Genomic DNA, 21,954 nt, shown 5'->3' with positions numbered 1-21,954 from the left:
TATTTTTCAGATCAAAGCAGGCCTATCAGATCTGAATAAAAGTCTAGCCCTCCAGGAAAATTCACCAGGAACACCAAGACAAGCATGATTCTTCCTGAAGCAAGTGAAGATCCCTGGTTTTTCGCTTCAATATTGGGAACTGTATACAGGTTTTGAGGGTTACACTGCTGTATTCTGCAACAGCTCATGTAAGGTTGAAATAGTTCCGCTGCATCTCCTTGGACTACTTAGGATCAAAATTTGGAAGATTATTACACTTATTTTTGCATAGCTGAACATACTGACATCTCTGCAAATGCCTGATAACCCCATATGAACCAAAATTGTTTCTATTCGTTTGCTCCAAAATAGAGCCACACGATCAAATGGCAGGCAGGGTAAGCAAGGAGGTGAGTCACAGTAGGCAGTGACCTGCCAGGGAAGCCAGTAACCTTTCTCCAGATATCATTTGCAAAGCAGCAGTCCCCTTTATGTTTTGGGAATTGTTTCAGCTTGTCATGTTTCTTGTATTCATTTTCAAAACCAGGCAGGATCCAGAGTTTTATCCCTAGGTTTTCAGTAACCGAGAAGTCCGAACAAGCCTGTTCTTAGCTGCCAGTGCTGAGAAAAGCTGCAAGAAAAGTTTTGTGAACTTTTTATAGAAAAGAATGTTACAAAAGCCCCAGCCCGTGCAATTTTTAGTTAGACTTTGCCGTAGTCAGTGGGCACACATTAGCTGTACCTGTTAGTGCTTGTGGAAGGTTTCAAAAGGTATTTTCTACTTCTGTTGGGGCTGGTGCCAGCTGACAGCTTTCATATACACGGGAAGTGGCTAAAGCAGTACTGGTCTGGACTTGACTACAGTGCAGGAGCTCTTAATAAGATCCCTTCTGGAGGGCTCCTCTATTTAGAAACAGTTGGCTTTTAATGATTGTTAGAGACTATGCTAGCTCCCCAAAGAATCCATGTTAAAAATACTCCACTTTATGAAAGGATGTCCAAGATCAATAGGCTTCTACTGTTACACAACTCAACATCCAAGTTGGGCACAGTAACCAGAGAGAGGCAGAACTATCAGGTGCTGCAGGAAATTTCTAATTCTCTAAAATGGTAAGTTTTCCAACAAATGTAATAAAGTTGAGCTAAAGCACAGATCTGATCTCTTCAGTTCAGTGAAAACTATTTCTGGAGCTGGAATAGCGAGCTAGACTCTTCAGCCTGAAAAAAAAAAGAAAAAAAAAGCACCTGGGGTTATCATAGAAATCTACGAAGTCAATGGCAGACCAAGAGCATAGGGATCAACTGTTCACTGTCTCTTCCAATACTAGCAAAAAAAAAAAGCAGCCAGACAGGTGGAGTCAGGCTCAAAAACAAACAAACAAAGGAAAACCAATGCAATGGGTAATAAACTTTTGCAGCTATTTGCCAGGGGCAAATACTAAAGATGTCTCCATAAACTCAATGAGAAACTGGACTAGTAAGTGGAAGAGGGATTCATTATTGCTACCATTAGACTAACCACAATCCAAAACTCAGGAAATCCCCTGAACCAGAGGATGGTAAAAGGAGTAATCAAACACACACTTTGCTTCTTAATCCTCACTAGGTATCTACTTATTAGAAGTAGAAGGAGAAGAAAGTTAGGCTAGATGGGCCCTTAAACTGAATGAGCAAAGCCACTCTCACCTGTTTAATTGAGGAGACACGAAAATGCCTTTTCTCCTTCAAATCAGAAGAGCTACCCTTCTCTCCACTAAGAGAGAAGACATTCCTGTTTGCTAGCGTGGATGTTTATTACAGCCAAAATGAGACAGACATGAAGTACCCTTTACTTTTCATGTGCTCCACTTTGGAATTCTGTCCCTGCAATCATGCTGTACTTTCCAGAGCTAACAAACATCTCAGAAGCTTATCAAATTTCACCTTAAGAGCTGTTTTGTGAGTTTCCATCTCGACAGTTCCCGCTGGAGTTTTTTCAGAAGCAGACTGCTGCTATGATTAGGAACCTTCTAATTTCCATCCTGATCATGGCCAGCTTTTACCCGTTTGTTCTTGTGCCAACACTGTCTGGTTCTGAGCTAAGCTGCAAGCTGGCTGACATGTTCACAATAATGGATCAATGGCCTTTATCACAGCGAAGGAAAGTAAAAGGTCAATTCTGCATCATAAAACACCTATTTAATTCTGCATTTAAAAATCCAAGTTACTCCAAATCCCTGAGAACAGAGCATAAGCATAAACATACATGATTCAGCTTCTGCGTTAGCCTGCTAAAGGTAAGTGAAAATGCAAAGTGATTTTTTTAAACAGATCAATATAAAGAAAAAAAAGCAAACCTGTAAATAATTGTATAGGTAATCACATTATTTACAGTTATACTAGTCATTTATACAGTAGATATAACAAGATAGAAAAATAAAGATACCAATAAAGTTTAAAAAAAAGAAAAAACTTACTTCCCAATGTTTTCAGGTAGTGCTTGCAGAGAGATGTCATTTACTGAAAGACATGTTAGATTCTGTAATTCAGGAAAGCTTTCGGGCAACCTATGGAGATATTAATTCAAGTCAAGGACTTCCAGTGTAAGTATTCACATTAATATAATACACAGCAAAAATGAGAACATGTAGCAGAAAACTAAAGTCTATTTAGCCAATGTACACAGAAAGGGGAGGAATGCCTAGACTCCAGCATGGCTCTCAAAAAATTCTAGGGATCATAGTAAAAAAAAATAAATAAAAACATGGCTTAGAGACTTTAAAGTTTCCTCTGTGTCAAAGTGCAGGTAATATCTGTCTCCTGACTCCTCTCTTCCCTGTCTCCAATTTACAGCTCCAAAAAGCCATATGACTTGAGAACATACAAGGCATTTCAATAAATTTAAAATTAAATAGAAGAAAAAAACTATTGGTATTATCCTGCATCACCTATATGGTAAAATAATCAAACAAACTAGTTTCATGCATGTACATTCCGTTGCCTACATGCTTACAGCAGGGCCATTTTGTGTTAGCTACTAGGCTGTTCTTCAGCTGCTGTGTTTTGAAGAAACAGTCTGTTTGCTATCAGGACAATGTTCCGTTGTTACAGCACTCCACGTTCACTGCTTCACAACACAACAGCATGTAATCCCTCTCCTCTTTCACTATAAAATGCAGCATATGCAAAATGCTCCCCAAGCCCCAAAGCCTTTTGGTTCAACACCCAGTTTTCTGCAATGCTTGGCTTCCCCCTGCTCACTCCAAAGGATCCCTGCACCCCTGCTCTCTGGCAGCCAGGGTGCACCAAGCAGCTCCGCTCGCAGTGCGCAGACACAGGAGGCAGGTAGGGTAAAAGCAGCGGTGATGCAGGGGAGGAGAGGTCCTTTGCTCAGCCGGCCACCTTCTAGATGATCCTCAGAGCCTGAAACCTAGCTCAGGCCATAGCATTTGGTTTGGTTCCTGCTCCCCACGTCCCCCAGCTCCAGGTACACGGTGCAACCTGCAGACCTCTAACAGGAGACATGGTACGCAGGCAAACAGCTGCACGTGATGGGGAAAGGGAAGCAGACAAATGACAGTAGGGGGACTTCGCATGTGCTCAACCCCGTACTGCGTTGTCATGTTCTGTACATTACTAACAGAACCCACTTGGTGTCTCTACAATGAGAGCTGTACACCCCCCTGCCCGTACAATAGTAGTAACATGCTTGGAAGCAGCAGTTTTACCGTTTAGGCTCTAATACTCTTAAGACTAGAGTTAAACGTTCTGATCATCTATAGCATTGTGTATAGATATTGCGGTCTTCTAGTCTAACCTACAAAAATGGGCCTCCTTTTTAATATAAGCCCCAAAATCATCAGCCACTTTTAATACTGCAGATTCATCAGCCAGTAAATTTGACAATGAGGCAACATACTGTATTAGTGGAAGGGCATTGATTGGGAAGATCTCTGACTGGCTTTTAAGCTTAGTGAAAATAAGAGCAAGAATCGATAGCTTAAAAAAAAAAAGTTCCAGCACATCACACATAAAAGGAAATGACTGCTAGGCTTTATCACTCTATCTGGGCTAATTAGTGCCAAGACCTACATGCTGTTACACAGGTAAAACTGAAACTCTGGACCTCATCATAGGAAGCACCAGGCAACCGTGTGTAAACAGCTTCTGTTATCTCTGTTTTCTAACTTACTAGGTTGCTTGGAGTGATATTTTCCAGGACACACACATACTTTGGAGCCACTTTATCAAGAATTTTTAAAGTTCTCCTGCAAGCACCAACAAAGAATTATGAGATCTATTTCAACCCCATTAAAAAGCCTTTCAATTCTTTTGTTAATTCCTCTCAGCTGTAGTTATGCCTTACAGATGCTGTTGAAGGAGATCCATTGCTTGGGCCTCAGGCCTTATTCAGTGCACAAAATGGAGAACAACAACAACTAACATGCTGCTACTTAATTTTTTTTTATTTCATTACCATGAGATGCAGCTCTGTGCTTTATGTACAGCGCACTCATCTCCGGGAAAAGGCTGTTCAGTGACCCTCATCACTTTAATATCTAAACACCAGTTCAGCTTCAGTTTGCTTTACCAGATTTTTGCGGTATTATTATCCTCAGTATATAAATGGGCTACAGAGGCCCAGGGATTAAGATCACAAGTGTCCCTTTAATGCTTAGAGATCCAAATTTCCAGAGAACTTAGAATGCACTATGCGCTATATTCAAAGCGCAGCTCTGAAGAATCTCAGCTGCCTATGGGGGAGAAGCTGTCCTGCAAAACCGCTGCAGCGGCTTAAGATATTACAGACACTCAGCTGTTTGTTACCACTCATGCACTCCAGCCAGCCAGCTAATCATGCAAGTATTCCCAGCCTATCTCAGTGCACAGCAAAGCAAGTCGGTTAATGCCCACTGTGAATACTCTGGCTTATGTGAATTGCTCGGCATCACAAAGGAGCTCTGTGGCACAGGCTGGTTTAGGAAATCGTTCTCCAAATAGTGTTCAAAGGCCTTAGCTGGCAGATCACCTCCTCTCTTCCTTGCTATCTCCAGTCTCATTTCACTATATAAATTCCAAATTGTCAGCAAGTGGAACAGCGAAACGTAAACAAAGCTCCTCTTCTGTAGATGTGTGTAATCCCCAGTCCCCAGTTCATCAGAACACAGACCAGGAGCTGCAGTAGCAGCCACCAACGTATGCGGTACATTTTTGCCACATGTTACTGCATGTCACTGTGTCCCAATTGATGGGAGAGTGATGAAACACTAGTCCAAGCTTTAATCATTAGAAAAAGCCATTATCTGCAGCAGCTGATCTACAGTCTATTCCAAATTGTCAGGCACCTGGGTTTGTGCCAATGCATTCATGCTAACCATTGCCTTATCTCTCCCAAGTATGAGCGTGGTTATCCTACGCATTTAAGAGGAGAAATGAAAATTGAGAGAATCAGATTTACATTTTTCCTGGTTGGCTAACAAATTTCATCCCCTCCCAGTAAAGATGCACATCGCTTTTTAAATCTGAACTTCTGCTACAATCACTGCCAGAGACAGACGCTGTTGGCAAGATTTCATAGAGATGCTAGATCACAATTTTTAAGGGCTTATTTAAAATTGTAATTGTTACAGCAAGATTGTAATTCTGGTATGGCAAGTACTAAGAAGAAGGTGGAAATTACCTAGTCAGTGGATTCCCACTGAAATCTGCTACCTGTAGTGCTTTGCAGAATGAGATGCTTTCTGGTATTTCAGGAATATCTGCGGAAGAAAAAAAGGGAAAAAAAACATCATCAACAACTGTACTGCATCTACACTGAAACTATTGCCTCATTACATTCGGTAACTTGCTACTGCAAGGAGTTATCTTGGTATCTTTCAAGACATTTCAACATGCAAGACTGTTTCATGTCCAAGTACTCGTACTTCAAATGAGAGCAAGAGCAACTAGCAGGGCAGAGTCATTTTGTGCTTTTTCAAATCCCACTTCCCCCTCCTGCTCCACATGCTTTTTACTGAACCTAAACTACTCACCTGTCCTTGGACTGATCTTTATCAGTCTCTGTCCAGAAAAAAAATTTAAAAAAAGATTCTCCACATCCTAAGACTGTTCTAAAGAACCAATTAAAGTCTGAACCTCTTGTAATTTGATCAATACACACCCACAATCTGTGCTGGCAGAAAGTACAGGGGGAGGGAAAACAAGGAAGGGAAGAAGAGAACATGCAAGTCTCTCTGCTCATAACACAGACGCATGGGAACAGAACCAGCCTTCCTCACAATAAAGACAGTTAATTTGAAAATATTATTCAAATTATTCAAACAACTGGTCCCATATAAGAGCTAGCATACTACTTCAAATTGCCAGAAACTAATCAGAGATATTCCTATGTGAAAACATTTTTTTTCAGGTATGTTCAATATTACACATTTATCTAGTGAAGCTCGTCAATGCTATCTTAAAAATAAAAAGCTGTTCTGGGACTCTTACTTCCAGCTACATTTCTACGAGTAGCCTGTGGGCCTTCTGTGTAAGTCCTTGTTTATTGCCATCAAGATCCAGCAAGAATGGAACAAATACGCTTGGTTTCCTTGTTTAACAACTTAGATTGTTATGATTCACTTGGAAAGGAATTCAACAGAAAAGGTGGTAAATCTTAAAATAAAAATCAGTCTTGCGATCAGGTTTTCCTATTTCCATTCTTTCTACGGAGTATTACATCTATTCCCTCTCCCCTTCCTTCAATTCTCACCACAAATAATACTTCAGGAAATGTCTTCATAGATTTTCCTCATGTAAGTAGCACCACTGACTTCAGCAGCCATCAGTGACCTAAATACGCTGAAAAATATTTGGAAATTAGGTCTCTTCCTACCTAGCTGAGTAGCTCAGAATTGAACGCCTATGTATTTCATTCAGCTCTTCTCCCCCTGAGCAGCGTGATGGGAGGCACAGCAGGAGGAAAGTACCTGCTCATCAGGCTCCATCTCCTGCCAGGTCATCTGAGCAAATGCGCTTGTTCTGACTCATTCCGACTCAGAACTGAATCCCAAACCGGTATGAATATCTCCCAGTCCCCCCCCATCACCAGGTGTGAATGGTCAACGAAGGGTTGGTACAAGAACATCTCCTGGGAACCCTCTTCTGTTTCTTAAGTGATTGGGAAGGGCTGGAGGGACGGAGGTGGACAGGCACCACCCAGCGGGTTTCACTGCATCCCAAGTGGTGCTCTCTGAAGTGCACAAGTCATCCCCTTCTCCCAGAGGAAAAATAAACTGTATCACAAACCCTAGTGCACCCTGCATATCCACCAGGCACAGGTCTGAAATTAGCCTAAGCAGTTATAAAGCCTAAGCAGGATAAACGATTCCTGAAGTTTACAAATAGCTCTGGAGTGGTCCATTCACCAACCCCAAAAACACACTGTGCCTTCACATGACAGATCTGCTGCAAGCATTACTAAATATCAAAACAATTTATGAACAACAGAGATGAACATCCACAGTGCAGCACATGGAACAACAACAAAGCTGCTCTTCCACAACACCAAACTGCAGGGCCAAAGCCGCTCAGTGCAAGGTTTACATGAAGTGGTACGCAAGGTACAAAGTTCACTTTACGGGGTGGTGAAGATATACTCCTTTTAAAACTACACAAAGCCTAAGGTCTGCCATTGGCACCAGCTCTCCCATACAAGAAAACAGATTATTTTAGAGACAAACTCCTGTCAGAGATGCTTTATATCTCTCACAAAACTCCTTCATAACAACTTGGATAACTGAGGGTAAACAGTTGATATTAGAAATCCAGTAATGGCAAGATAAATCATAGAAACAGAATGGTTTGGGTTGGAAGGGACCTTAAAGATCATCTAGCTCCAAACCCCTGCCATGGGCAGGGACACCTCCCACCAGACCAGGTTGCCCAAAGCCCCATCCAGCCTGGCCTTGAGCACCTCCAGGGATGGGGCAGCCACAGCTTCTCTGGGCAACCTGTGCCAGTGCCTCACCACCCTCTGAGTGAAGAATTTCTTCCTAATCTCTAATCTAAATCTACCCTCTTTTAGTTAAAGCCATTACCCCTTGTCCTATCACCACATTCCCTGACAAAGAGTCCCTCCCCAGCTTTTCTGTAGGCCCCCTTTAGGTACTGGCAGGCCTCTAAGGTCAGAGTGAAACATTAGGCCTTTAAGGTTAGAAAGGATGGGTAAAACGTAGTCCTCAAATCACGGTTTAAGAAGAGATTGCTCCTCTGTAGCGGTTCGCCTCACAAAAAGACAAATCTGTCCTGCCAAAGGGCCATGAAGGAGCCTGCAAAAACGGGCCGGGAGCTGTGGTGTCATGACTCAGACACCTGTACAGGGGACATCAGGCAGAGGAGGAAGCAAGCCTCGTGGTCAGGCTCCTCAAACTTCATGGGTTTCGCTAATCTGTGCCCAGCCAGAATACATTTCAGTGACACAGTCGGTGAGCAGATTCTTCACCAAGAACTTTGGAAGCAACCACAAACCTACTTCAGGAGGAGCCACAAGAGCTGCTGAATGCAAAGGAGGGACACCTGGAATGAGCAGCCTGTGTCAAAGTGCCACAAGCACACCCATCTCTGCTGACCTTTCTTCTGAGTCAAAAGCTCACACTTTGTCCCTACCATAGGAAAGGACTAAACAGCTACGAATATTGACTTCTAAATAACCATAAGGAGAAAAAAAAAAAATAAACCCACATTAACATTGCCAGATTAAATGATGAGCGTGCGATAAATTCTGTGATAAAGTGATAAACTGTTGCAACACATGAAATATTTAAAACTATTTGCATGCCACTAATACTCCATAAAGTAAAAGCACTGAAGTCATTGCAGGGACGGTGCTCTGTCTGGCAAAGCAGATGGCAAGTGATTTTATTTTTTAAGAATAAATAAATAAATAAAAAGAACACCAAAAAAAAAACACCACCCACACGCTCATGTAAAAAGCATTCACTTTTAAAAGGGTGCTCTAAAGGTACTCAAACAGTACACAGACCTGGAAACTTTCCCCTTCCCTATATGCGATACATGAAATCAAAACAAAATCAAAATTGCACTTACAGACACAGACAGCAAAGGTTTTATTCATTCCAATCCTCGATGCGAGCACTGTCTGTATAAGACTGAATTTACGCTAATGGATTATTGACGACAAAGGTCCTACATACACTCAACAGACATTGGAACCTCTACCTGCATTGCAGCAGTGCGAAACACCGATACTGAGAGCCCTGTTTATCAGCACTAAGTACAGAAATTTGTCATTCACTGTCTATTTATTCTTCCTACCATCCTCCTCTGGATAAAATAGCTGGAAATTAACAGAAAAGCAGTGGCTCACTTCTCCTGTTTTTTAATATCTTTCTCTCTCTTCTTACCCTCTCCCCCTCCCCACATCAAAATTATACTTAACATTAGCCTTAACTAACATCAGCCTTAACTAGTTCAGAGCAGTTCTTTGTATTGAACTACAAGAACCCATGTAATATTTGTCACTGCCTTATGAGTCCTGAAATGGACATTGCTATTTTGAAGCTTCACAGGACTCTAAATAACTTGTGTCTTTGCAACCAAGCCAGTGTCCACAACTTTTATACATGCATATATGCACACAGAAACACACCTTTCAGATATAGATGCACACTTGCTGTGTGAATCCTTCCCCTGGATTAAACAAAAAACAACCCAAAAAAAAGCTCAAGTAATTATTTGAATTTGTTTTGAAAATACATATATATATACACACACACAAAACATATAAAGCAGAATATAAACTTAAATTTTTGATGATGACACAGTTTCTGAAACTAATCACACTACTGACTTCCTCTACCAATATGTGGTTTCATTGTCATACTGTAAATAATTTCTTTTCTACTACTATATAATGGGCTACAGGGAAAAGAAAAAACAACAACAAAATACATTCTCAAACCAAACTATTTTTATACCCTCCTTGTTTTACAAGGCTTGGGTATTATCTACAATAACAGTTAAGTATCTGAGCTAAGTAAAAATTACTCCAGCATATGATACTACTTGCAAAAAAGCAGCATGGACACTGTAGCTTGTATGTGTTTGCAAATGACAAAATCTGTTTTGAAAGTAAAGTGTGCTTTCCCAGTCTATTTATTCCAGACTATGAAATCATTACAAGAGCAGAAATCTTCAATAAGAAAGTGTAATAGATACAAGAAAAAAGGGAAATCCCCCACCACCACCACCACGATACCTTCATTATTCTTTTTTCTCCTCTACCTAACAGACAAAGGACAGACAAAAATTCAGTGCCTCTCTTTGAGCTGAGTTTCATTATACTTTTAGTAAGTAAAACATGGTTGAAAAATGAAGATTACAGAAATTTATCAGGCAAAACACAACCGAGTTATGACAGTATCACTACATGGGAAGACAACTATAGCATTGTTTTGAATAAATGACCTCAGAAGAAGAAAGGCAAGGAGCAGTTTAGTATATGACAAAAATTCTGGGGTGATTGTTATAGCAAAGGAGATGATCGTCCATAATAGAAGCATTGGCATAATCAACTGAAATGCAACACAGGATATTAAAATACGTAAAGAAGTCCTTCTGTCTCTTGATGGATTAAGCAGCTTTTGCCATTACTGTTTACTACTAGATTTTGCTACAGACATTATCACACACATCTCTGCCAATATTAGCAGCAATAAGGTTGAATGCTGTTCTTGCCACTGCTGGATAACCAACTCAAATCCTACTTAAATATCTAGGATTCTTCTAATACCACATACTGGTGAATGCTCCACATTTACAGGATGCCCCAGATGTTCTGGCATACAGATTGTGCAGCATTGCTAATAATAAAGCTATAAACCAAGCATAAGCCCTGTGACGTATGACAATACAAATACAGTGGCAGCAAAAAGTCATGCCAGCAAAGCAGATGAAAAAAAAATCAAGCTTGGCAGTCGTGTACATAAGAGGGTGTATACATATATACACACACACATATTTCTGCTCAAGATACCTCTTCAGATATTTATCATTCTAGTTTGCACAAGAACTTGTGGTATCAGGTAATGATCTTTCAAGCACCGTACACATGACTTAAGAATCAAGTCTGATAGTAGGGAATTCTGTACTGCCTGAATGAGAAAATTATTTCCGAATATCCTTATGTTTGGTGCTAATCTATATATGATGAAGATTTTTACAACAGTAACATGCCTCAATCCCCTTTCCCTCTCTTCCCTTCCTCTGACGACTGCGAAGGTGAGGGGGAGGCAGCCTTCATTTTAAACTGATAAAACCTTTCATATGGAGCATTTTTACAGCACTTTTCTATAAAATTTCAAAATATATATTCTTTTCTCTACCAAAAGCCTACATGTCCAGCATTCTTTACATATTCTGTAACAGAGAACATAATTTCTGATACCTGGTACCTAGGCCGCAGCCTGGCATGGCGCCCTGCCAGGAGTGCTGCACGCCCCCCAGCAAAGGGAACCCCACAGACTGGCCTAGGCTGTCAGAACAGAAGGCCCACACTACCTTACATACCCTGCATAACGCTTAGTGATTGCTAAATCATTACTGTATTGAAGAGTTTATGCCAATTTTTTGCCCAGTAAGGCCACTCCAGACCATGAACCAACGCAGCACTATCCCTCAGGGGACAGATAACCAGACCACATCCAACCAGTTTGATACATGGAAGAATTTTCCCCCTGCCTCCTCTTGAGTATATACTATAGTGTCGTATAATATGCATATGTTACATGCACACATTAAAGGTCCAGCTAGCCCATTAAATCATGAAGCACTACGGTGCTTGAGGGATTCAGGAGTCTCGAGGCTCTCCTGTCATTTCCAGGGGGTCCCTGCTGCCATCCATGGCACAGAGGCACTCGGAGAAGCCTGGCTTGAGTGGGCTGAAGCTTGCCCTCATAGAAGTCCTCCCTTCCCGCTCACCACCTCCTCCACCTTCTGAACTGAGGAGGAAACTATCCACTTAGTGAAATGCCTTGCAAGAAGGAATTTGTGCTGCAAGTATTTATTTGTCTTTGCAAAGGGCTCTTCAGCCGCAGAGCCCAGCTGAGGAGGTTGGTACCTCACAGAGGTCACCATCGCGTCCCCCACCTCTCGCAGGGCAGTGACCTGTGGCTCCCAGGGGGTCTGCTTCCTCAGGGGGCTGGAGGAGGGTTAATGCCCCCTCTACTTCCACTCTGAGATCATGGCATGCACCATGATGTGTCAGGCTTTCTCCTTGTTTTCTGTTCCGAAAGCCAGAAGGTTTTGCTGCTAGCCCCGAAGGCTGAAGTAATCAACCTCTTTACCTAAAGTGTTACAATTTCTGGGACAAAATGTGACAGGAGTCGTTGTTCTTGCAAAGACTATTATGATTAAGTGGCTCTTGTACAGCTTGTAACATTTTCCTCTTCAAACTCTAAGGCGGAGGATACACAAAGAACAGATTGCTCTTTTAAGAGCCGCCTTCACAGCTTTACAGAAAATACACAAACAGGTTCAGGTTGGGTTTTCTCAACCAAATCCCTTACCGTATAATTAACAAGAAACTGAAGTGAGGTAAGTATACCCCTTCCTCCTCCTCCTCCTGGTTTCTGTACACTTCCCTTTTTCAAGGGAGGAGTGGAGCAGGAAAAAAAAAAATGTTCACAAAAGACCATTTTACAGATACATAGATAGTAGGCATGTTACTTAAGAAACAACTGTGTAAAGACTTAAAAGTGAGCTGTTTTTTGAATAGCTAGCCTGTGGTAAATCAACAGCCCGTCCTTCTCAACTGCAGAAACAAGCACAAACATAGGATCACGAGCTGCTAATTATAAACATAAGGAAAAGGGCCAGGGAGAAAGCTCAAAGATTAGAGCACAGGGAAACAGCAGGTCCAGGTGAATTAAGTGGAACAGCCAGAGTTCAGCAAGGAATTTGGGCCTTCTATCTTTCAGTAGCACTTAACCAAAAAGAGAGAGAGTTAAACAAGGCTAGGATGCATTTTTATGAAGATTTCTGTCTTGGACTTCATGGCTAGCAAGAATTAAATACTTAGCAAAAGAAAAAAAATAGCATTCTACCTATGAAGCTGTGGATGACAGATACTGCGTAAGCATTGCAACAGCAAAGTTGCACGTTTATTGGATCAATTCTTCAGTAACTTTATGGTCATCACATCTAACCTTCCTTAAAAAAACTCCACGTAACACTGGAAAAAAAGAGCTAGCAAAGCCTGTTTGCAGATTGTAATCTAGATTACAGATCATAAAAATGACAAAGAATATTGAAGTATTTAGTTTACGTCACTCCCATATGAACTGATGTTTAATGCTTGACCAAAGGTTTCTGTTTCTAACTCTTTCCTGCTGATTTCAAAAAATAAATAAATAAATAAGTAAATAAATATAAAAAACTTCAAAGTCATCCACAGCCTTCTCTTGAATTTGGATCAAGTCAAGTACTGGGATGAAAATTGCTAGATATGTACACATGTACTTCAGCATGGTTCCCCTAGAAAAACAGCTAAATCTGGCAGAATATGCCATGACAGAAAAATCACTGTGTTGGAAAAAATCTACTTTTCTGTAATCCATTTAGAAATAACACCTTCTAAACTTCCCTAATTAGATCATTCTATCATGAGATTTCACTTATCTTCTTTCCCAATCAGACAGCACTTGCTGTTTCTTTTCTTTCCCCTTCCCTGACAGGCTTTCTTCACTGACTAGGTAGGGTCTTGTCTCTCTCACCTTGCAAAGCTCACCTCCTCCTCCTGCAACTTACAGGCATCACATTCATCTCAATTTTAGCGACAGAGATTCACAAATTCCAACTTGCACATCACTTCTTCAAAGTGAGCAAGAATTTCTACACGTCTATGGGGTTCAGCAGTGCTCCACATCTGAAAGCAGTTTGCAGTAGACGTTTTTCTTCCCTAGTACTCTTCTTTGTGTATCGATCCCTAAATTTCACATTTAAAACATGAAGATGATACTGTGTTTTAAACAGTATCTTTAAACTAACTTCAAGAGAGGTGTGGGAGATAATACAAGAAAATATGTCACTAGAAATTAGTATTAACACGCACACAACTGCCAGCAAGCAACCACTTGAAAGAGTGAAAAATTCTGTTTTCTGCTAGTCTGCAACAAGGGAGCCTTACCTTCCTTAGCACACACACAAATATAAGTCACTAGCCTGACGTAGGCTAAGGTTTTTCGTCACCTGCAGTAGTGTTTTGCCACTACACAAGCAACAATAGTCTCTGATGGGATATCCCTTGGTTTTCAGGTGTTCACAATGAGTGTTACAGTGAGAGCATTCATAGGATACTTTCTTGTATCAGGTAAGAATCATCTACGGCAGGAAGTGGAGAGCAAGTCTTTAAGTGTTCACCTGAACAGAGAGCAGCTCTGAAGGTGAAAAAGAAGCCTACCAAATCTAGCAGCCACTTATTTTAACAAAAAAAATATCCATTTGCAAACTCTACTGCCTCACCACACATCTTGTTTCCTTCTTTTTCTTTCTCATCCACCAAGCAAGTGTCAATTTAAATGTACTTCCCAGCAGTCTGGGTTTTACCATTTACTGCCAGCATTGTACCAGCACATTTGTGATGGGGCAGCTGGTGCCAGCCCGAGAGGGAGGTGGCTTCATGGAGGAGGTCTCGTTCAGATGCTGGAGAAGCGCAGCACAGGCAGACAGAGAGAAATCTGAGGTTAGACCAGAGGTCAAAAGGCAGCAGCTGGTAGATGAGGGAGCGTAGCCTGAGTGGAACTGCAGGACAGGATCAGAAGCCTTAGAGTGCTTCTGCCTAATTAGCTTATGTTCTCACTGTTAAATGGCCTGGTCACCAGCCCAGGCTGTACTGAAACAAGCGTTCAAGCCCTTTCCTCTCAGTCAGTACCTCTAGTCTGAAAACACTGGTTATCTTGCTTTTTTTGTGGGGATACTTACCCATTTTACGAGCAGAAGGAAGATAATTCTAGAGAAGGGATGACAGGTATATATTCGATAGCAGACAGCTGAATTAAAAGGGAAAGCATGGGTGTGCATGCTGCAATACAAGTGAGTGAGATGACACTGAGAGAAAGTGAAGCACGGATTACACACCACTCTCCTGCTGCATTAACTGACACTCTGTACATCAGCTACCTGTGCTCCAGAAGCACCCTAAGGAAGCTTTAAAATACTTCTTTGAATAAACGTACATATCATGCAGCATGCAATGAATGTGGTGTTCCGAGGATGACTAAGACCTGCAAACGGACTTTTAATTAGACTGTAAAGCAACTGAAAAGAATAAACTTTTCGAATACAAAGCAGTAATATCAAACTGCTTGCAACTGAAAATGGAGTTTAAATACTGCTGCTCTTGATTTCTGAAACTACAATAATAACTGACGACAGTATCAACTAAAAATGTCCAAGTCTACAAATGTAATGCGTTTTGGAAGGAGGAAAACGTAAAATAAGGCTCACTGCATTTGGGACAATGGCTTGCAGCTGCCAGAAGTTGATCTGAGGGATGTTGGGCACTGGTCAGACTGTCAGCGTTCAGCAGCAGTAGCTCTCTCCTTACACCACAGTGTTACTACTATTTAGATGCTTCTGAGGAGCCATTTCTACTCCTAGGGTAATCCTGAAGCAACATATTTATCGTTTGTGAAACATGCAATTATTTGCACAGAAACGGTAGCATATTTGCCATAATGTGGCAACTGTGTTGAGACAGGATTTTTGGAATGCAGATCCTGATTTCATGACACTTGTATCCAAAACAACTGTACTCTCTGGAGTCATGAGCTCAGTTTAACCAGAAACTGCAGAAATGGGTAGTAACTAATATATAGCCAGAGTCTGTCTCTACAGTGCATATCCAAGCACTCACATTGAACTGAAATATTATTAAGTGATATCAAAGCAAAGAACCATTTTGAGATTCTGGTACCAAGCACCATGCTGAGTCAAACATGGCTTGACAAGGCCTGCCCACGCAGATTTCTTTAGTAGCTGCCACAGCAAACCTATCACTCCTCGGTTCACCACGTAACCGATCACAGCTCCACGGAGACCAGTCAGAAGCAGAACCAGCAAAAACCCACTACAAAGGTTTTAAGAAGAAAAAAAATAATAATAATCCCAAACTCCACACTACGTAAATTACTAAGAGAAAGTATGCGGGGTAGGAACTTCCTTCAGACAAAAATACTACAAATAAGTTAACACCTGTGGGGCGTTTTAAGGAATATTCAACATGACAACAACATATCCGTGGAATCTAGGGGATTTAATACTTATCAAAGGCAAACAAATAAAAACACATTCTTGTAGAAGAGGGACAATAAAAAGGAATGCACCATGTCTGCAACAGTACAGCACACATACACGGCGTGCATAATCCCAAATATCAGCATGCATTACGTTAACTACAGAAACTTCGTGCTGCACCCCTCCTGTCTGGAAGAAGCTACAAAACAAGAAAAGCCATTAACATTTTAATGAATCTGGGATGGCAGGGCCCTAAGCTCTACGAATTTAGCCCCCAAGGGATTCTGCGGGGGATTTTGCAGAAAAGGGGGGTGGGGAGCCGCTGCAGGAAACCTCTGCGGGAGGAACAGCATGGGCAGCAAGCAGCCTGCTGCACTTCCAAGGGATTTCAAAAAAGCGCTGGAGTGAGGGAAGCTCAAGCGCAGCGCCTGCTGAGGCTCCAAGGAAAAGCTGCAGAACTTTCATAGCATCTTTCTTCCTCGGGATTGTACTTTTCTCAATCACAGGGTCTTCAGAGACTGAGAGCTTGTCCTGAGTGCTGTGGGAAAACAGCACACGCACATTTCTTATTCTGCCTAGAGCAGGATCTCTCCTGTACCACGCAGAGCAAAGACTTGCTCTGAAACTCGATGCAAAGCACAGGAGCCCTGCCCAAACTACGTACGTTTGCTTCAGCAACCCCAAGTTCACCAGCGAGGTGAGAATCCTGGATGGGATTTACCTAACTGTGAGGAGGCTGAGGGAACCAGCAGACACCTCAGACACACAGCAGTTGAGCAGCAGAGTCCCGTGCCTCAGAAGATGCTACAGGGAACACTCCTAGTCTCAGACACACTCTGCCAGCAACCCAAAAGCTCCAGCATCCGCTGTCAAATCCCGTAAGTCAGCTTTCCTCAGCTTCAGACCCGGTACATCAGCTTTTTGAACAACCTGAGACCTAGGGGCAGAGATGAAGTGCATGCCAAATAACCTTCAAAGTGTTCACCCTCGCTGTGATGTTCATTTAGCACAGCCTTCCTCTGCCCTCCGATATTCCCATCTTCGATTCACCCATTCAGCCTTTGCTCAAATACCAGCCTCATCCGGACTAGAAAAGCATGGTGGGGATGCTTCCTATGAAACCTACATGAACACATCCTCACAGAGGAGTAAGAAATAGCATCAATCAAGGAAAAGTTTAAGATCACACAGCTCCTAGCCTTCTCCAAACCCTCTTCCTTCTGCACTCTGCTGTCTCGCCTTATTGTCACCAGACCTCCGTCATGTACACCACCCCACAACAACAGAACATCAAGTTTACACCTGCTGAAGATTCTCAAGTTTTATTTTGAAGGAGTTTTGTAGTCCTATATTCACTCATTAACCAAAAACTGCTTAAAAGATTAGCTGTAGCACATTCTTACCACACATGAACGTGTCTTGGGCATTTTAAAACATCTGGGAATCTAAGAAAGCCACACTCCAAGAGTTCACAGAATCACAGAATCGTCTAGGTTGGAAGAGACCTCCAAGATCATCTAGTCCAACCTCAGCCCTAACACTAACAAGTCCTCCACTAAACCATATCACTAAGGGCTACATCTAAACGTCTTTTAAAGACCTCCAGGGATGGTGACTCAACCACCTCCCTGGGCAGCCCATTCCAATGCCTAACAACCCTTTCGGTAAAGAAGTTCTTCCTAACATCCAACCTAAACCTCCCCTGGCATAACTTTAGCCCATTCCCCCTCGTCCTGTCACCAGGCACATGGGAGAATAGACCAACCCCACCTCTCTACAGCCTCCTTTAAGGTACCTATAGACAGCGATGAGGTCTCCCCTGAGCCTCCTCTTCTCGAGGCTAAACAACACCAGCTCCCCGTTCATTTTTACTGAGGGCCCATGATCTAGAGCTACACTTAGAGAATGTAATGCTGCACTGCACGGGCGTCCAGAGCTGGCCCCGAAGGGTCAGCAGGGATCCCGCTGGAGGGGAATCGACCCACCTCCAGACACAGCTCCTCACCACTGCACAGAACACAGCAGGCCACGGCTGGAAGCATCCCAAAGTTCAGCCATCCGACATACGCACCAGCTCACGCAGCTTCCGAGATCACACGCAGACCAAAGGATTAGAAGGCAATGAGAAAGGAGGGCATGTTACTATTTTACTAAGAGGGAAATGGAAGCACTTTGTTTATTCAAAAGCCTTTCGTCCTCCTCCTTTGATGAGAGGTTAAAATATAGAGGGCTACTCCTCACACAGATCACTAAATGAATTTATATTTGCATTTTTAAGCTCTTGAGGAAACAGAATGGCCAGAACTGAAAGCAATTAGTACAGCGAACCAGACAGCTAAAACAACAAAAAACACAGAACAATGATCTCTTATTTCCCAAGTTCAGATGTCACCATCACGCTTTCCTATTCATGCCGCATACTGAATTTTGAAAAGCTGGGCTGTTTTTCCGTGCCTGAAAGGAATACAAAGAGTTCTCATTTTTTTCCCTAAATAGTTTTTTAATTAGAAAAACAGAAACTGATGAAGTGCAAACCAGGGAACAGGAGAAATCTTTGGCAGGTTGCGAATCTAACATATTGGAAGTTGGGTTCTAAATACAAAGCTAAGAAACAAAAATATTATAATAGCCAAAATCTCATGTGAGAATTTTCCCCTGCAGCATCACATATGGTGTGTGTTTTGCCTTTTAATTTGGAGAGCCAAAGGAGTTGTGAGACAACCAAAAAAAGACTAAACAGTGGAAAGTAACATCAGCCTTCTTCTGCAGCGGACCCCTGTATCACCTCACGGGGCGTTTTGTTTTCAGTTTGAGTCGTGTAGTATCTGCAACGTGATTAAGCACAGGACAGCAGTATCAGTCACCTTCTGTAATGAACCACGGAGAAGAATAAGCAACGCAATAAATGCATGATTAACATTGGACTTTGGACATCGCAAAGAATTTGCTTCCTGCAACCTGCATTAGCCCAACACATCACTTTAGAAAACACTTCCTCGTGCAGTAACTTCTAATGACACATGCATCTACCCAACCATAAATGTTCACACCATCTGTTCTTGTTACAGTTCAGCTCTCAAGCCAACTTTCAAGTCAGGCTGACAATAGTTCACATGGCTCTGATCCATCAGCTCTTTTGCAGCTAGTTATTCATTTGCAAAAAGAGTTACTAAGCCAACACAGTATTTCCTTTTATAAGATCTGTCATAGACAGCACCCATCTCAGCCAAACCCAGTAGCCAAAATACTGCGTCAGTTAATTCTCATGTATTTCTAAAATATTTTAACTAATGTGTCTCTTCTGTTTCTTAGGTGATTTCTTTCCAGTTTTCTTCTTTTATGAGGTTTGCAAATGTGCATAACATTATATGGTTCACAGGTTTTTTTTTTAGACACTGCCTAGAGTCTCATTATGCTTCATCAGATTACCAGATTGCATTAGAAGCACCAAACAAATACAAAGGAAAGATGCAAAATTCCAATAGTTACAGGAAGGGGAGGTGACCACTGAATATTCTTTGGCAGCACAGAGTCAACGTGATGTTGAACTGTCACAAGAAAAGGCTTCCCAATGCATTATTTTTTCTCCTAATATTCAGTTACATCCCTCACTTATTTACAAGGCTGCACAGCCTTGGTCTCTCCCTCCCCATCCGTCACACCTCAGAGAGCATTCTGTGCATACCCACTGAATGTACGGAGGCAGAAATAGCTGACAGTTGCTCTAATTCGGTAACACTGATTCGCCTTTTCTAGACCACTGGGTCATAAGGCTGCCTAAAGGTGACCCACCAGGCCCGAACTTCTTTCGGAACGGCTAAGTTCACCAGGTCACCAAAAAGATAAAGGGGGGGAGGAGGTCAAAACCCAAGCTGATTTCATTCCATCACGGCTTAAGACACTATAAGAGCAGCAGCAAACTTTACAATAGAGTGGTAAATCCACATGGTTTCCAACAACAACAGATTTTAAAATACAGTTTCTCCCAGCATCCTTTTCTGAATTTCTCTCTGCAAGTGATAAGATTGATTTTTCTTCCAGAAGCAAAACTAGAAATACAAGCGCTCTGCCTCTTGCTAATCACAGGTAAAGAGGACAGCAGAAATACAGAACTCAACTTCTAACCTAGAGGCACCCTTTTTTTGGGCAGACAGGAGCTTTATTCTTTCAACCTCTTTTTCTTAAATTCTAGGCATTTGGAGAGCTCAGGGAAAATTTCTTTCCCTGAGCTCTCCAAATGCCTAGAATTTAAGAAAAAAGAGGTTAAACATAGTGACAGATACACATAAAAATAGGGTTTAAAGCATTCCTTAAATTGGAAAATAAGGCAAACTCTCAGAAAAGCAAAACTACAGTTAAGCATTATCTTTTTACTGTATTTCTACCACTGCCTCTCCTCTGCTCATTCCCTCCTTCCCATCTTGAACTACAGGCAAATCCATGCATTACACAGAAGAGCATTCTGCAGGACGTAGATAGCAGCTTCAGAGACAGAAAAACCCTACTAATCCAGCTTTGTAGATCACATCATGTGACAGTATAAAAATCAAACAACTTAACTTTGTAACTTACCATTTCGAGATAAATCAAGTTCCACCAGCTGCATGAAGTTTGCTATTTCTGGAGGAAGTCGCTGGATTTCATTATCACTAAGTCCAAGTTTCCGTAACTTCACAAGTTGGAAGAAAGGCTGAAAGAAAAAAATACCATGTCAGAAGATATTCATAAAACTCACACACAAACCTGATAAACAACAGCACGATGTATAAGTTAAACTGGAAGCTGTTTACAGAATTTGAGCTGAAGTTATTGCTCAAAATCAGTTATGCAGACCTCTTTCAGAACCGCATCAGAAGGAACATTTTGTTTTATTTTCTACATGCAAACACTGTATCTGTAAAGCCAGCTATTGAAGATCACAGCAGACAGACACTAGTGAAATCCAGAGTGCCTGCTTCAACATCATTAACGGGGTGAAGTTACCCATCAGGGTAATTGAAAGCATCCTAATTACACACCGGGGTCACCGGGAAGTTAATGCACACAGACACTCTACAGGATGATCCAGAAAACCCACACAGAGGGGCTGCCAAGGTCTAAGCAGGCGAGCACAATAACCAACTAGGTTACAGAGCTGGCCTCCCCCAGGAATACTTTCCTTCCAGCCTCATAAATCCCATGTTCCTGTCTGCAGACCGGCCCAGTTTCAGAAGGACTAATGAAAGTTGTGTGTGATGCACCTGATTTCAAGTCTCTCCAGCATGAGGAGGAGCCAAAGCATGCAAGTGGCATCTTCAGTGCCAGGCAGCCGCCCAGGAGCAGGCACTGCTCCTCGGGTCAACCTTTACAGGGCACGGATCAGGTGCTAGGAGCAGCTGGTGGCTGAAAAGCAAAATGGGCTTTAAAAAGCTACGAAGATGTAGGCGTCCCTCGGACAGGCTGAGGGCCCTCACCTCACCACAGCCTTCCTCTCTTCAAGCTAGGCACTTGGCTGAGCGTGACTGCAAGCAGTGGGGATTTGGGCAGCACCCAGTGCTGTTACACACACATAGTCTTGACCACGACTGGCTGGACTCCTCGTATTTTGAGGGTTTGGGGCCTCTGGGCTGCACAGGCATTTTTACACAGCACTCAGAGCCTGCCCATCCCATCCACTGGCAGCACGCGTGCACGCCTGCACCCTTGTGCTCTCTTCCCCTCTGG

At 42.2% G+C, this 21,954-nt stretch overlaps 1 protein-coding gene across 2 annotated transcripts in view; it reads right to left on the bottom strand.

Annotated features, from left to right (window-relative positions):
• Nucleotides 1-21,954, bottom strand: part of LRRC1 (leucine rich repeat containing 1) — a 70,746-nt gene that overhangs the window by 34,678 nt on the left and 14,114 nt on the right. For both annotated transcript variants that reach the window (XM_083829223.1, XM_083829224.1), the window contains exons 2-4: nucleotides 20,824-20,941; nucleotides 5,639-5,717; nucleotides 2,436-2,525 (exon numbers count right to left, since the gene is read on the bottom strand). In XM_083829223.1, the coding sequence (XP_083685349.1) occupies nucleotides 2,436-2,525; nucleotides 5,639-5,717; nucleotides 20,824-20,941 (287 nt within the window). The remainder of the gene's footprint in view (nucleotides 1-2,435; nucleotides 2,526-5,638; nucleotides 5,718-20,823; nucleotides 20,942-21,954) is intronic.

The sequence above is a fragment of the Anser anser genome (genome assembly GCF_964211835.1).
Source record: "Anser anser genome assembly, chromosome: 3".
NCBI lineage: Eukaryota > Metazoa > Chordata > Aves > Anseriformes > Anatidae > Anser > Anser anser.
This window is presented reverse-complemented; position numbering and strand designations above follow the sequence as displayed.